The sequence below is a fragment of the Caenorhabditis elegans genome, chromosome IV (assembly GCF_000002985.6).
Source record: "Caenorhabditis elegans chromosome IV".
Classification (NCBI taxonomy): domain Eukaryota; kingdom Metazoa; phylum Nematoda; class Chromadorea; order Rhabditida; family Rhabditidae; genus Caenorhabditis; species Caenorhabditis elegans.
Genome location: NC_003282.8, coordinates 11,038,149 through 11,053,824, shown reverse-complemented (window position 1 = coordinate 11,053,824; position 15,676 = coordinate 11,038,149). Strand labels below are relative to the sequence as shown.

Sequence of the window (15,676 nt, the reverse complement as noted above, 5' to 3'; positions counted from 1 at the left end):
TATATGTAAAAAAATAATGAAGAAAGTTCAGAAATCGAACAATTGAGAACTAGTTATACAAGTACCCTAAAAATTAATATAAAAGAATCAAGAATGAGACTTGAAATCGGTCATTTGACGGACGAACACCATGTTTCTGAAGTTGGAATTATTGTTGATACTGCTAAATATTTCCCTTCTCTATTGTGCAATGACAGCAGTACAACGATATGCAAAGAAATTTAATCCGAAAATTATAAAGGAAGGAGATCATTTGTAAGTACTCGCGTAAAAAAGTGTGCGCCTTTAAAAAGTACGGTAGTCTCATTTCACCGACTTCTGCTCTTCAAGTCTGAAATTGGAAGAAACAAAAGAAAAACGAATGAATTATTGAATTTAATTTAATAAAAAACCGGAAGTTTCAACTACAGTACTCTCTAAATGCTAAAACTGTTTTCCTCGGAAAATTTTCAGTCGTGTCGAGAGTGAATACCCTAAAATTCATCAAAAATATTAATTTTTCGCAACTGGGTAATATTTAATATTTAAAAAGCGCTTTTAACAAATGTCGTGGCAGTCTGAACCGTCACCGTAGTGCTAAAGTACTGTAGGAGTGCTCTAAATAGTATTACTGTAAAAAGCAAAAACCAGTTTAATGTTCCTCAATATGAAATTCCAAATGCAAAATAAATATTCAGAAGTCGTCAATATCCAAAGTATCGAATAGAAGTGACTTCATCGTATGGAATGAACGAAGAAACTATTCTTTTCATGGAAGCAGTGGTTGAAGACAACTTTAATGGAAGATTTGAAACAGATGCTCTCAATAAAATACAAGAAGTAATTTGTAGTCTTATTCCACACAAAACGTCCAAAATTTCAGTTGGTTCAAGGACATTTGGGTGGATATTGGGGTATTCAATTCTACGAAGATCCTTACATGTTCTTCTCGACATCTTTCAAAAGAAGTCCAAGTTTTGTTGTTCTTGATGTCAGTGGAAGTGGAATCGCAATTGTCAAAGAATCTTAGTCTATAGGATTTTGTAAAATTTCTGATATTTTGGATTATTTTCAGGATAATAAATTGTAATTTTTTTTCGAAACTTCTGATGCTTCACAAGTTAATTGAAATCAACAATACTTTTGAGTTTTCAGTACTGGTAATTTCCTTCAAAAGTGGATCAAAAAGTTCAAAGTTTCCCAATACATTTAACTTTTTGTAGCTGTACTAGTACGGAAAGAGTACGTTAGGTGAACTATAGGGTTACTGTACTTTCAAATAGTTTTCATCTCTGGAAGTCGAGGCCCCGCTGGAGGTGTATAAAATATTTTAAAACCATTAAATGTTTAGCCATCCAAGATTTATTTCCAAAAATCATAATAAAAAAGAGTAAGTTATCGTTTCATTCGCACTTTCATTTGTACAAGCTTTTTTCGATATTGAAGTTGGAAGGCTGTTGCTGAAATTAATATTTTAGACAAGGAATTCATTTTTCAATTTACATACCATTCCGGTCTGTGCACCCAGATTTGGAGCAAATGGTGGTTGAGCAACAAAAGGTTTAGATGCATCAGTAGGGGTGGTTGGCTTTTGGACAAGTTGTGGAGCAGGTGAAGAAACTGGGGATGGAAGAGGGGATGCACTTGGAGATGGAGTAACTGGTTTCTCCACAGGAGGTGGGGCAGTTGGAAGCTTTGCTGGACTTGGAATTGCTGGAGGAGCTGGTGGAGTGTGGACAGGAGCAGAAGATGGTTGTGCTCCATCATCTTCGTCCTTGTCTTTTTCCTTTTCTTTCTCAATTTCAACTTTTGGCGGTGCCTGTAATATAATATTTAAAAAATCGATGATCTTCCCTAGAATGCGTATGAAACTTTTTACATACCTTGAACATTTCGAGCGGAGGCGGATGAGCTTCAACATAGTCTGCAACATTTCTTTTGTAGGTTTCAATAGCGTCAAGTGATTTCGGATCTTCAATATACTTGAACGCCACTCCCAAATCCAGAATTGCCTCGACTAACATCAGATACTGTGTGTCCATTTGAACACTGTTCAAGCGACAATCTAAAGAAATAAAGATTTTACAAGAGAAATAGAAAAATAAACTAACGTCTGACAGCTCTCACTAAATCAGCCGGTCGGAAGGCTTTCCCATTTAGAAGGCATTGAGCACCAACTTCGATTGCGGCAAACGTTCCGGTTCTTCCAATTCCGGCTGAACAATGCACAACAATTGGACCAGGCATCTTTCTCAGGCTTCTCAAGGTTCGGAGGATTGCCAAATTGGAGAGAGCAATTGATTTATCAGGCCTGAATAGGAAAAATGTTTAACAAAACATATTGTTTGAACATACCAAGTGATAATTTTGTAGTGGTACAGCTTATGTGACTTTCCTGACTTCTTATCCATAACCGTCAACATCTTCAACTGGGTGTGGTTATCAGGTGTTGTTGATTCCGTGCAAGTGACCGTTATCTCTCCGAAAGTCAGAACTTGTCCTTCAGTATCAGGAAAGTACGGCTCACACTTGGGACGTCCATTCTCAATGAGCTCACAGAGCATGCAGATCGCCGCTACACCTTCCTGAAGCACCATTCTCCAAATGTCCATGGCAGTGTCCTTGAGTGGTCCTTGTGTCAGAATGAACATAGGCTTTGTACCTTTTACATAATTTGCGTGGACGTAGTCACCCGGATAGCCATCTTTCAGAATTACACGAGTTTTGTCATTGCAAGGAACATCTGAAATTAATGTATGTTTGTGGTGGAGGGGGATTAAAAATTCTAACCTTTGTATCGATTTTTCTTGAACTCCGTATTTTTATCGAAAATTGATCGTTCAAAGTATCCAACTGGCAAAAAAGGAACCAAAGTTTCCAGGTATTCTTTGGCCAATCCATCGACTCCCATTGAGGTGACAGTCTGAAAAATTTGAGTCAAAGTGCATCTCAATAAGTAAATTTATAACTTGAGACATGTTAGTAACCAGGCGTGTAGGGACGAGGCCTACTGTCAGATAGATCCGCAAAGTTCTAGGTTTATTATCCGCACTTCAGACCGTAAGAGAAAACGGAGAAATGCGTGGCAAATTAAAAATGCGAAAAAAAACAGTAGACTTTTTTCTTACGGTGAGATCATTCATTTACCGTTGTAAAAGTCTCAAACGCCTCTGTCTGTACTGAATGACGATTCAATGCATCTGGATGAACACAGTGTTCGAGTCGGAAGGCAAAAGTATCTCGATCGAAAATGTCATGCATCGTATTCTCTCTGGCACCTGAAATATAATCGTTTGTTTAATTATATTTTTTCAATAAAATACTTTTCTTCTCTCTTAAACTTTTCTTCTCTCTTGCACTTTTCTTCTCCCTTTTACTTTTTTGCTTCGTATTGTGTTTTTTCGATCTTTTCGAACAATTCTTATCACCGCTCTTCTTTTTCTGAAAAATCATAATTTCCAAATGTTCTCATTTTGTATCAAGATACCTTAGCCGAAGCTTGCTGTTTATTCTTCTTTTTATTCGTATCTTTTGAATTGCTCTTCTTTCGATTTTTCTTTAAAACATAAAATAATAGATTAAATTTGAATACGAGAGGCTGAAACTTACCATCGATTTGAGAAAATCCATACTTTTCGATATTCAATTGACGAATCTTTGAATTGTCGAAATTTGGGCGATATTAAATAAGAACTGATTGAAGAATTTTTTATTGATTGATCAAACAATTTTTCTCGTTAGCCTCGTGGACTATTAATTTCCAAGACGTGAAACTTTGTTTTCAAATTTTTTGCTGTTGGAAAGTTTGAATAATTAAGTTGTGCCAAATTTTTGTTTGAGTTCTGCCAACACATTGGAAGTACTGTAGGGGTACTGTATACTGTAAAAAGAGTCTAAGAACTTGAATTAGATTTTTTTTAATTTGACAGATTGGTAGCGTAATTCTGGAGTGATCTAGAAATTTGTGAAAAAATCGAAAAACTACCGGAAAAAAACTGCTGGAAATTTGGAAAAAAAATTTTGTTGGAGGCTCAGAAGGTGTTGATGAATCGTAGTTGAAGTTTACTGTAACCATCAGAAAATTGTTGGTAATCGATGGGAAGCCGTCTTCCACCTGAGATTTTGTGATTTTTCGGATTGTTCTGTTTTTACATTTTAAACACTTTATTCTGTTTTTTTTTTCAAATTGAAATACAGAACCAAATTCGTTTTTCGTTTCTAACAATTTATTACATTCATACTTCATAATTGAAAGCCCTGTAGGTGAGAGGAATTTGATTTTTGGCTTAATGTGATGTGAAATAAAACGATTATGCTCCAAATTGGTCTGCCTTCTGTTCCCGTTCCTTTGCGTATTGTCTGTCCAAGTAGGCTCTTGCAATTTTCATGGCTTCAAGTTGGAAGAATGGATCTTAAATTGAAGTTAATAGTTATTAGTTCTATTACCGCAACGATAAACCTACGTTCTTGTTGGGTTCCTGCAGATCTTGGAAGTTCTTCTCCTTCAGCCGCAACTCGAAATGATCCACTTACATGAACATTTTCAGATGATTCTTCACTTCTTATTGAAGTAACTGGAAACAAAAAAATCACAATAAAAAATAATTTCAAAAAACTTGCCAAATAGAACACAAATTATAAAAGTGAATGCTGTTTTCATGGTGAAGAAGATCCTGAAATGAAATGCAAATTGAGATGGGAAATGGCAGGAGGAACATTTGAACAGATGGTCGGAAAATTAGCGGAGAGGAAGGAGACAAAGAAGTAAAAGTAATTGAGCACTTTGGAAAAGCAAAACAGATTTCAATTACTAAAATGTTAATTGGAAAAGTTCAAAAGATTGAATAATACTGGAAAATTTGATGACCAAATTCTTACTTCATTTTTGAAGCTTTTTCAGAAATTTCTATTCGAGAAAAAAATCAAGTCATGTTTTCAACAGATATTCTGTATCAATTCTTTTGTAATAGTTCCAAATTAACCAAATTCCATAATTGAACACTTCGACGGTTGTTAGATTTTTTTTTAATGTTCGGTCAGGGTTCTGCCAAATTTCCAATTTTTCAAATAGTTTGAACTCTTTGAGAACTGCAGAGCACATGTCTGGAACACCAATAGGTCTATACAGGCAAATGAAACTTAATTAAAACCAAAACTTGTAGTGTCAAAAATAATTTTTCGTTGACTTTCAAAATTATAAAAGGTGAAAATTGAGTATTGAACTTTTTTATCCACATTAAACTATTCCTGTTAAAACCAACGATACTTAAATATAACTGCCCAAATAGAGCAATGTGGATGCAAGACTAATATAGGAAATAACTTATATTCAGTAGAAAATCAAGAAATGAAACCATTGTCAAGTGGAAAAGTGAAATAAAGCATCAGAATGAATCGGTAGAGAATCCAAATTTGCATAACAACCACACAGATCCGCCCACGTCGCAATCCAGTTTCCAGAAAGAGAGAAAGTGTTGCAAACTTTCATTGAAAAAAAAAAAACTAAAAAAGTATAGAAAAAGTGAAAACTTGATTTGTTTATAGGTTTCGTTGATATTGAATCATGAAAATTGATGCATAGTAAATTACAGCTAAAACCAAAATTATCATTTACTATATATAAAGCGTTTATTCCGTTTGTCCATCGTTTGTAGTCTGCGAAGTTTTGGCTTCTCGACGGATAGTGAGTTGGGGTTAGTGAGGGATATAGTCGGGGTACTGTAGTGGTACAATAGTGGTACGGTAGGAGTACTGTAAGATTACGGTAATTTCAGAAAAATTAGTTTTTCAGCCCCAGAAGTCGGGGCCGCGCCGGAGGTGCGGTCCACGGCTGGTTAGGAAATAAAACAACACAGATTACATTCCAAATAGATTGGAAAATACTTTTTTTTTTCCTAAATTTCCAGTATTAAGTAATTTAACCTAACTGGATTGACCACGATATTGGCAGAGGTTGCACCAAGGTTACGGTAGGTGCCAAAGCTAATGGGATTTCGCTGCCAAAATGTTGCAAGTTGGAAACGTTTTCATGAAAAATATGAAAAAACCCTGTGAAATTTGAAATAATTTCAGTTAGAAAAAGTGAACAGAATATTTTTAATACTTTTTTTCAGAGGAAAAAAGTTGTAGCAGAAAATCTTCAGCCCTGGTATTCCTTGGTAACTACGGTAAGTATTCTCACTTATTTTTATTTTTTTTTTAAATTTCCCATATTCTATTTAATATGACCCAAAACTCTCCGGAAGCTGCGTACAAACTGACATTGTGACATCCTATAAATCTGTAAACTTCCATCCAAAACTTTTCCATTCAGTTGACATAATGCAGGTTGAAAGACCGGATTTCATTCATCATGAGTACGTATTGCATAATTTCCCCCCCCCCCCCCCCCCCCCCCTATGTCAGTTACGAGACAACCGCAGGTAAAGGCTATATAACTTTTATTGCTATGATTGAAAGTGAAACCGGAGAAAAAAAACCTAATAAAAAGGGTCATGTTTCGAATTTGATCAATGAGGGGAAGATTATTGACTTAGATTAAGGCACACGGACAGGAACACAGAACCTATCCAAAAAAAAAACAACATGATAAAGCTAAAAATGAAAACAACTGAAAATTGAATGAAACACTCGTGCAGAAACTGGGGGAAAGTGAAACGGTTTGAAGCTGATGAGAAGGAAGGAAACTTGAAAGAAAAGAAAAAATTTAAGCTCCCTAATTTAGGGCAATATTGAAATTATCACAGAATTCGTACAGATGGGAAGTATTTTAAGATGATAGGATATTTAAACGAATTATTAATACTAAGTATACAGAGAAATAGTTTAAGCATCGGATTGTCGATTGAATAGTTGTTCAAGTTGGATACGCTCAAAGTCGTCTCCACCACGTCGTTGTACAGTTTGCTGGTTCTGAAAATTTATTTCTAAAAAATTAATTTGAAATACGGAATTGCGGATACGACAGTACACCTAATTTTTTTTGATCAAAATAATTGAAGCTCGAAATATGACTTATTAAGTTTTTTTGGCTTCATAAGATTAATGAGTCGGCAAAAGTTTTGCAATTTTTTTTTCGATTTATTAAAGTGTAATACACTGGCAAGAGTGTTGGGATAAACTTGGACTGAAATTGAGTCCGGCCTAAACAACGTTTTGCCCACTTTTTGCCCAAATTTTGCCAATTAAGAATTTATTTAAACTTGGCCAAGAATTTGCGGCCTAATGCCTCGAGCTTTTAATATTCTTCAAACCAACCAAATCTTCATCTGATGCCATCAAACTCGATGAGCTCGGCGCTGCTCCGGTTCCACTTTGATCCATACTGCTTCGGATTGTGTCATTCTGGTGCATTCCTCGCATCAAGTCTCCTCTGAAAATAGGCTGAATTAGCATGCAAATAAAAATTGGGAAAAAAATGATGCAAGAAGAGGGCAAAAACGGACACTTCAAGGTTCCACTGCAGCATTTTCAGAGCTTGAACAAACAAAAAAATCATTCTTCGGAATTTTTTAATAATTAAACCAAAGTGCAAGGAGAAACCACACAAAAAGTCTTCGTGACGTTAAATTAATTTTTTTTGCAATAAAGCTTGGAATTTACCGGCTCATTCTACGATATCTCGATGAGGTACGGTAACTGGACCGTACGAAATCACTGCTGAAATTATATTTTTTGGAGTAAAAACTAAGGATATGTAACATTAATGAAATAAGCCATTCGTCTACCAAATCGAACATTCAATGCCGTTTTTTTGTAATTATTACCTTGTATTTCCACTGTCAAATCTCATTAAATCAACATGTGCCGGTGGAGAAGCACTTCTTTCATCTTCAAGAAGATTTTCTTTCGAATCGTATCGGGATTGTGTACTGTCAGCGTCAGAAGCTTCACGTTCCAGATCATTAATATTATCGTCGAATCTGAAAATGTTTCATGCTATTATTTATGTGCATATCATATTAATTTGTTCGTTAATTTATATATTGATTTCAATATTACATTAAAAAAAAAGAAATTACGAGAGCTCATAAAGTCGAATAATCCGTGACGGGGCATGTACTCCCAGACGCAACATTTTTTTTCACAAAAAATACGGTACCGGGTCTCGACACGACAAAATATTTTTCGATTTTTCGGTTTCCCAGAAAATCAAAATATTCGTTTTTCGATTTTCAATTTTCCAATTTTTTGATCGTTCGATTTCTTCCACAAAAAGCGGATTTTTTTTCGATTTTTCGTCAGAATTTTTATTAGTTTTTTTTATATTAATTTCTTATTAATTTCTATATATGTATATGCCGAAAGAGCAATTTAAAAAAATATAAATTTAATAACTTGAGAAAAACTATGAAAAATCGATTTAAAAATCCACAGCGACAAAAGTTTGAAGTTACAGTACTCTTTAAAGGCGCATTTTTGTATTTAAGAAGAATTGTCGTTTCGAGACCGGTTACCGTAATTTTAGCGGGAAAATCGCAAAATTTCGCTACTGGATAATAATATAAATGTTATATGGAGAAAAAACATGCAAGAAGTCAATGCAGAGTTTATAAATGAAATCGCCCACGTCACTAGACTACAAATTAAAGACTTCTGAGACTAACCATATTAATTTCTAACTTATTGGAAATAACCTAGTAGAACCAAGGTGATCTGGAAAATATGAGATCAACGAAAGTTGATACGAACCAAATTTGTTAATTGCTGATCTAAAAAATCTAAAAACTTTATCTCACAAACCTGACTGATGGAGCAGCAGAAACTGAAGCTGGAAGGAATCCATCAGCCATTGGAGATGGTCCATCAGTTGACGACGAAAAATGAGAGAAATGCATTTCATTGACATCACCTTCGGTTTCAGCTGAAAAAGAAATAATTTTAAACAAAAATTATTTCAAAATAAAAACTAACTCAAATCCATTCCCGATAACTTCTCCATAAGACATTTGTGATCAATGCTCAGCTCAGTGGCATTCTGAACAATTGTGGACCGTCTTCTCTGTTCAGCTCTCACAGATCCAAGAAGTGGAGCACGCTCTTTTTCAGAGTTCAAAGCAGCTTCTGCTGCCTCTTCAATTTCCTCTTCCTCATCCTCTTCGCGGAGTGTCAGTGCTTTTCGTTTATCCACTCGGAGTCCTGGTGGAGAGGAGCCAAATACTTTAAGAGTTTCAAGAAGCAAACGAATCAAAGTCCAATCACCAAGTGGTAATTGCATACTATCCTTCAGTTCTGGCAATGGACACGTGGCAAGAACCAATCCACATAAGTTTAATTGATAGAATCTATCGAGAATTGAATCGAGGCGATTTGATGGAATGTCTATTTTACGGATCAGGTTGACAACTGCATCAAGCTTCATTTCGACAAGTGGAGTATCAATCGACATCCATGTTAAATCATCCTGTAACATAAAAATAATTTTCCAACTGGCAAATATCGGAAAAAAAAGAAACTTACACTAAACAAAAGTCTCGCATTCGGTGGAATAGCCATTCCTGCACTTCCAACTTGTGCTTCAATATCCACTAATCCTTTACTTCTCTCGCGAATCAACTTTCTCAAATAAGGATCCAAACTGCTGGTACAGGGGACAAATTTCTTGACATGTCCAACAGTAAGTCTCTCTGCTGATGGGATTCCTTTAGAATCTAGGAAACCTTCAAAATTCTCCAAATTTCTGTCGAGCTGCATCAAATCATCCTGAGCTGGAATGTGATCCTTGAGTTGATAGTATACTTCAGATAGAAGAAGCTGATTGTTGTGAACTTCAAGAGCTCTATCAATAAGCCAACACATTCGTGAAGGCCATTGTTCGAGAAGAGATACCCAATGTCCGAGTGACATCCATGAAAAGTCAATTTCAAAAGCTCTCATGAGACGTCCAGTTAGAGTTAAAGCATTGACAATACGACGCATGGCACGAGGATTCATATTGGAAAAGTAGTCTTCGCCAAGAATTCCGTCATTCATATTCCGACCAACCACACTATTCGAGTTCATGTTTGGAACAGTGGACTTCTGAAATGACTTAATTTTAATTAGATTCCAGTTTTTAACTAATATACAAAAACCTTTCTGCTTGTTCTTCCATCAGCTTCTCTCAATGAAAGATGTGATCCATAGAATGTGTCTTGACGTTTGAACCTTTCTTTCCATTCTGCCATCGATTCTCGTTTTTCACGAAGTTTAGATTGTAGCTGACGAAGAGCAGAATTATGAAGATAGAACGGCATACTGATGATGTTTTTCAGATAGTCGTGTCCAGTGAGTTCAGTGCCTGAAATATCAAAATCGGTTGATTAAAATAGTTTTTAATTTACCAGACAGTGCTGAATGCATATTATGATTGATTGCAGATACTATTACATGTGGATCCACAGCAATAATTGTGATGAAGGGGCGATGCTTGCGGGCCGAGAATAATAGCTCAAGAGCATCAAGAGTCTGAACCATTCGTTCCTGCTCACAATTATCGAGCCCATCGACCACCACAACGAGACGTGTGTGACTTCTAGTGAAAGCATCGAGTGATCGGATCATATCAGCAAGAAGATCAACCTGAAATATTCATTTTTGAAACTATTCCCAAATAAAAAACAATTACCTCGGTCTGTAACTTTTGCATTAGACCTTCAAATCGTAATTTATGAGCATTCCGAGCAGCTGCATTGACTCTTCGTCTTGGTACATTTGTCCATGAATACATTATAATTAATGCTAATGGATAGATGGCAATCATTACAAATCCACAAAGGAATGCAATTGCTATGAATAGATTGAAGTTATTCGGATCTCGATCAGAAAGTAGCCAAACTGTTCCAAAAACTTGAGCCATGATTAGTAGAAAGACGGCAACGATCAGAAGAATAACATGGGGAACACCGCAGTGACGACGTAAAGATCCATGAATTCCAGCTGAAAAAAAAACAATCTTTTAAATTAATAGAGACAGAAATAGAACTGAAAAATCGAAAAGACCACCAACAACACTATTTTTTTATTTATTTTTTTTAAAATAAACTCTATTCACGACAACAAAACTCCGAATTTTCCGAATATCACCAATTTCACATGCTCCTGTTCATTTTATAGCTTTTGACTTGACTACATGCAAATTGACATGAAACAAACTTTGACAATCACAAATCATTCCAACCGTTTAACATTTCAAAAAATTAGAAATAAAAACGGTATATAACAACAACAACATTGACTGAAAACCTTGTTGGTGCGCATTTGGTTGCTGTAAACTACGATAAGTAGTACGTGAAAATGGAGAAGTGAATCCGAAACCAGTGTCAATGTATTCTGAACATCTAGAGTTATAGGACCTAATGTTCCACTAAAGGATAATGGAAAATAGTAAATATTATCTGAAATTTGGGAGAACTATATTTCTATAAAACTTACGGTATGGTGGTTTCATGCAACAGAAAAGTCGAACTGGAAGCACTCCAAAATGAGTTTCAGCTGCCTCGAACAATGTCGCCACGATTTTAGCAAGAGCTTGCTCGCCTCCAATAGAAGAAAGACGGTGGTAGTCGGCAAAGAGAAAACTGAAAATTTCCAAAATGTGTCTTTTGGTTTGAAACGTAATATTTTCAAGATAAAATTTTTTAATGCAAATCTACAAAATCATACCTAACAGGCATACTTGCACTATCTTCACTGTTCATCGGTGCATGAAGTGTTAAAATGTTGTAAACCAATCGGATCCGACTGAACACCCGTGCAAAAAAATTGGCTATCTGAAATGTGTGAAAAAATGAAAGTTTTGTTTTCAGATAATATAAAAAATCTTACATCCATTGAAGTATACCAGTTCTTGCGATCCCCATAATAAACCACAACAATCAGTGAACAGAATATGATGAAAATGAGAAGAAAGACGGACCATGAGATGAGATATGCTGTGACTGAGTTAGAAATGGCAATGAGCATTGTAAAAGTTAGTGAGAACATTCCAAAAAAGAGGAATATGGCAAAGAATAAGGCAAACGAAACTCTGAAATATTCAACTTTTAAAAAATAAAATTTCCTATATAAAATGTTTAAACATACGAAAGCGAAACTCCATCAAGCCAATCCCTTGAGAAACTGTGCATTGCCTCTTTCAATTTTGCGAGAAGTGCTGATTTTCCGGATCCCCATTTGGCGTAAAGTCCAATTGTAAGTGGAAGAGAAAGAGAAGGTTCACACACTGAAAATAGTAAATTCAATGAATTCATTGAAAATATCGGGAATTTACCAATATCAGCTAAAACATTAGAATATACATCATATCCCATAGCTGTATCCATTTTATCTTCCGCATCAATTGGTCCAAAAATTAGTGGCAGAATAGGTTGAGGATTTGATAAGTCAATGGAATACGGTGTCTGACCAAGCTTATTGGGTCGGTACAGTAACCGAGAATCTGATGGATTGGCTGTAAAAATCTCAATTTTTTAAAATATCTACAAAACAAATTAATACTCACACAAAAGTGCCTGTGTTAATCGTCGACTACGTGCTCTCAGTGCCAAATGAAGTGCATTATCTCCACAATTATCAACTGCAGCGAGTTTAGCTCCGAAACTCATCAAGTAGGTACACAGATGTACATGACGACATTTAGCAGCACGAAGAAGTGGAGTTTCACCGTCCTAGAAAATAGAAATAGAGAATTTTTTCAATTTTTCTGAATATCAAAAAAATCATACATTTCAGATTTTCAATTCTTTGATTTTTCGGGGGAAATTTTCAAATTTTCAATATATTCTTTGATTAGGTAAACTTTTTTAATTTTTTTAAAATTGAAATAAACATATGTTCATAGTCAGTATATTTAATCAATAGTTTCCAGGAGATTTTTCCGATAATTTTAATTTAATTTCCTTTTTTTTTTGAAAAATCGAAATTGAATTTTTTTTGTTTTTCAATATTCTGAAAAAAAAAGATTATTTCGAAAAAAAAAAGCTTTAAATTTCGGTTTTTACAATTTTGATGGAATTTTGAATTTTCTTAACATTTTGTCAAACTTTTTCTTTAAAAAAACATTAAAAAATCGAAAAATTATATCTCCTTGTTCCTCACCTTATTTTTCAGTTCCAAATTCGGTTTTTTCTCCAATAAAATGTAGGCGATATCATTGAATGATTTATCGATGGCCAGATGAAGTGGTGTCCGTTTTTCCTGAACTTTTTTATTTATTTTATCAATGCTTAAATTCTAAATCCTACAGAGTCTTGACAATTGATATCAGCAAATTTGTCGAGAATCATTCTAACAATTGCCGCATTTCCACTTCGAACTGCTGACGTAAGAATCCAGTTTCCAAATCTGCAAATTTCATTTATGTTGAAGTCAAAAACTAATTAGAAAAATACCTATCACACTGATTCACAAAAGCACCCGAATTAATAAGAGATTCACATATATCAGCATATCCATCACGAGCTGCCATTCCGAGAGCTGTCAAACCATTTTGATCAGCTACATTAACATTTGGTTCTCGTGTCAGAAGAAGCTCAACTACTTGAATAAAGTTTCCACGTGTTGCCAACATTAAAGCTGTGGATGAGTACTGTAATTGAAATTAGTTTCAGGATTCAAAATAACTAAAAAAATTACCATTCCAACTGCATCCACCTCAGCTCCAGAATTTAAAAGTAGTTGTACAACAGGAAGATGTCCTTTTCGAGCTGCCCAAATTAATGCAGTACTTCCGAATTTGTCACAGGCATTTACCTAAAAATATAAATAAAAATAAATTGGAATTATATTGAAAATTTGATACAAAAATTTTTGGAATAAATTCTTATAGCAAAAACATTGAAAACGAGAAGCTCTGACTATTTAGAAATTTTTTTATACGAATACTTCCTTTTTTCAAATAAAATCCAACCTGACAATCTGAATCAATTAATCGCTCTACAATTTGTGAAAATCCACGTCCAGAAGCTACAATTAACGGTGTGAGTCCGTCTTCTTCGTCAATAAGATTTACATGAGCCGGTAACAAAAATCGTTGTTTTTCTAATTAAATATATATATAACTTACTTTTGCGTTAACAAGTAGATCAACCACATCTAAATGATTTTTATAAACTGCCCACATAAGAGGACTCCATCCCATTAAATCAGGTTGATCAACAGATGCTCCATTATCAATTAATAATCGAACAATGTCAACATGACCACAGTGAGCTGCATTCAGAAGAGCACTCCAACCTTCCTGAAATAATTTTCAGTTGAAAAAAGAATTCAGCTTTTGAATAAGGATTTTTTTTAAACTCAACTCGAAAAAAAATCAAATGGCTCATTAATTTTTTGGAGTATTCAAATATTTTATTTCAGAAATCTTACATTGTCAGTTTCATCAATTGCGTCTGGATCCAATTGTGCTAATTGTTTGGCAACTGCTGTGTTTCCTGATCGAACGGCAACTGTGAGAAGTGATTCTCCATTCTGAAATTTGTTTTTGAAATAATTTATTCGATTTCGAGCACTTACAGCGTTTCTGAGAGCTGATATTTCTGCGGTGAGTGCACATCTGAGTTCTGTGGTGCCATGCTCAACCTGGAATCATTTCAAAGTTAAAAAAAAATGAATAAAATTTATGTTTTCAGTGTTTTTCTTTGAACAAAGATCTTCAAAGGATATTTTCTTTGTTTTATTTCTAGGAAGATGTGATTACTTTTCTTTATTCTTAAATTTCGAAATAAAACAGCATTCTGTCAATTTTGGTTTTTGAAAATTGATTTTTTTGACGATTAAAGTATTTCTAATCGTATTAAATTCAGATTAGCATATTGAGATTCAAAATGTTTCCTTAAAATTTATTAATAATTATAAAATATAACCTGTTCGAAGAGCTCAGCAATTTGTGTACTATTCATAGTCACCGGAAGAGCACTGGCGACGGCAAAAGCACTGCTTGCCGCTTCTTGCCACGGTCTTCTCAGTGTTTGAACCATGGCTCCTCGCTGCTTCTTCTCGTCTTCTTTCCCCTAACGTCCTGGGTCTCCACAACGCGTCACAATATTTCTTGGATTTCTCTATTTTCTCTTGCTTTCAGTGGTCCTTCGTCATATACAAACTTTCCAGACGCTTGTTTAGTATAAATACTAATTTCGATCAGCAGTTTTTCTTCGCAAATCGATGAAGAATTGTTGTGTTTTTCTTTTTATTTGTTTGAAAGCTGAAAAATATTACTGTATGGGGTTGAAAACGAATAATAGACAGCATGTATTGAAAAACCGACGAATTTCTGTAGATAATGGTAAAATTTGATACAAAATTATTGGGAATTACTCTATTTAAGAGCAAAAACTGATTAAAATACATTAAAATTCTACAATAAACAGTTTCAAAGCATTCGTAGAAAAATCGAAAAGAGAAAACAAAAAGTCCCTACAGTAACTTTAAAGGCGCATCTAGAATACTTTGTAATGGTCTCGACGCGACTTTCATTGTTGTATTTGCAAATCTGAAAAAAGAAAATAATATTATTTAATTGGCAGCGCCTTTAATCTGCGGTATTTCTTTGGAAACTTTAATTTTTTACAAATTAAAAAGAAAAATTCCGACAAATATTTGAGAAACTTCGTTTTATGAGTGGTTTTTATTATATAGCTTCGGTAATTATTTTTGCTTGTTTCAAACCGATTTCCGAAAATGGTCGCAATTGCAGTTACCAATAATTTAATATTTT

At 34.6% G+C, this 15,676-nt stretch overlaps 4 protein-coding genes and 2 non-coding genes across 13 annotated transcripts; 2 read left to right on the top strand and 4 right to left on the bottom strand.

The window, feature by feature from the left end:
• The first annotated feature begins 122 nt into the window (after positions 1 to 122).
• Positions 123 to 1,074, top strand: F36H1.12 (Dynein light chain). The gene is made up of 3 exons (NM_001028012.2): positions 123 to 255; positions 678 to 819; positions 863 to 1,074. The coding sequence occupies exons 1-3, from the start codon at positions 191 to 193 to the stop codon at positions 1,007 to 1,009; spliced, it is 354 nt and encodes a 117-aa protein (NP_001023183.1). The 5' UTR covers positions 123 to 190; the 3' UTR covers positions 1,010 to 1,074.
• A 249-nt stretch (positions 1,075 to 1,323) lies between these two features.
• F36H1.3 (Tyrosine-protein phosphatase) lies at positions 1,324 to 3,697 on the bottom strand. The gene is made up of 10 exons (NM_069657.4): positions 3,589 to 3,697; positions 3,467 to 3,535; positions 3,303 to 3,420; positions 3,127 to 3,257; positions 2,770 to 2,902; positions 2,335 to 2,722; positions 2,091 to 2,290; positions 1,863 to 2,044; positions 1,487 to 1,798; positions 1,324 to 1,439 (listed from the first exon to the last, which is right to left on the bottom strand). The coding sequence occupies exons 1-10, from the start codon at positions 3,607 to 3,609 to the stop codon at positions 1,395 to 1,397; spliced, it is 1,599 nt and encodes a 532-aa protein (NP_502058.3). The 5' UTR covers positions 3,610 to 3,697; the 3' UTR covers positions 1,324 to 1,394.
• Positions 3,698 to 4,188: 491 nt separating this feature from the next.
• On the bottom strand, positions 4,189 to 4,654 carry F36H1.11 (uncharacterized protein). Its single transcript, NM_001028011.4, has 3 exons — positions 4,600 to 4,654; positions 4,443 to 4,553; positions 4,189 to 4,390 (listed from the first exon to the last, which is right to left on the bottom strand). Exons 1-3 carry the CDS (start codon positions 4,637 to 4,639, stop codon positions 4,290 to 4,292), a joined length of 252 nt encoding a protein of 83 aa, NP_001023182.1. The 5' UTR covers positions 4,640 to 4,654; the 3' UTR covers positions 4,189 to 4,289.
• A 1,748-nt stretch (positions 4,655 to 6,402) lies between these two features.
• Positions 6,403 to 15,170, bottom strand: kdin-1 (KAP NTPase domain-containing protein; the record flags this gene model as incomplete). 8 transcript variants are annotated; one of them, NM_001083218.6, is made up of 26 exons in its annotated part: positions 6,403 to 6,891; positions 7,237 to 7,351; positions 7,582 to 7,638; positions 7,746 to 7,901; positions 8,722 to 8,842; positions 8,893 to 9,382; positions 9,439 to 9,999; positions 10,053 to 10,258; positions 10,302 to 10,539; positions 10,586 to 10,896; positions 11,203 to 11,289; positions 11,392 to 11,537; positions 11,623 to 11,729; positions 11,785 to 11,986; positions 12,043 to 12,181; positions 12,230 to 12,409; positions 12,461 to 12,626; positions 13,057 to 13,155; positions 13,203 to 13,302; positions 13,350 to 13,546; positions 13,594 to 13,710; positions 13,868 to 13,975; positions 14,024 to 14,197; positions 14,329 to 14,430; positions 14,476 to 14,541; positions 14,826 to 15,169. In NM_001083218.6, 26 exons carry the CDS (start codon positions 14,937 to 14,939, stop codon positions 6,805 to 6,807), a joined length of 4,446 nt encoding a protein of 1,481 aa, NP_001076687.3. The 8 variants fall into 8 exon arrangements, with proteins under 8 accessions (NP_001076687.3, NP_001040942.3, NP_001294016.1 ...); NM_001307085.3 differs by having other exon boundaries at positions 6,805 to 6,891; positions 9,439 to 10,008; positions 14,826 to 14,939; NM_001047477.7 differs by lacking the exon at positions 11,203 to 11,289 and having other exon boundaries at positions 14,826 to 15,170.
• On the top strand, positions 8,034 to 8,183 carry F36H1.16. The gene has a single exon (NR_056608.1). It is a non-coding gene; the product is annotated as an Unclassified non-coding RNA F36H1.16 (non-coding RNA).
• On the bottom strand, positions 14,652 to 14,801 carry F36H1.14. The gene has a single exon (NR_056607.1). It is a non-coding gene; the product is annotated as an Unclassified non-coding RNA F36H1.14 (non-coding RNA).
• Positions 15,171 to 15,676: the final 506 nt, after the last annotated feature.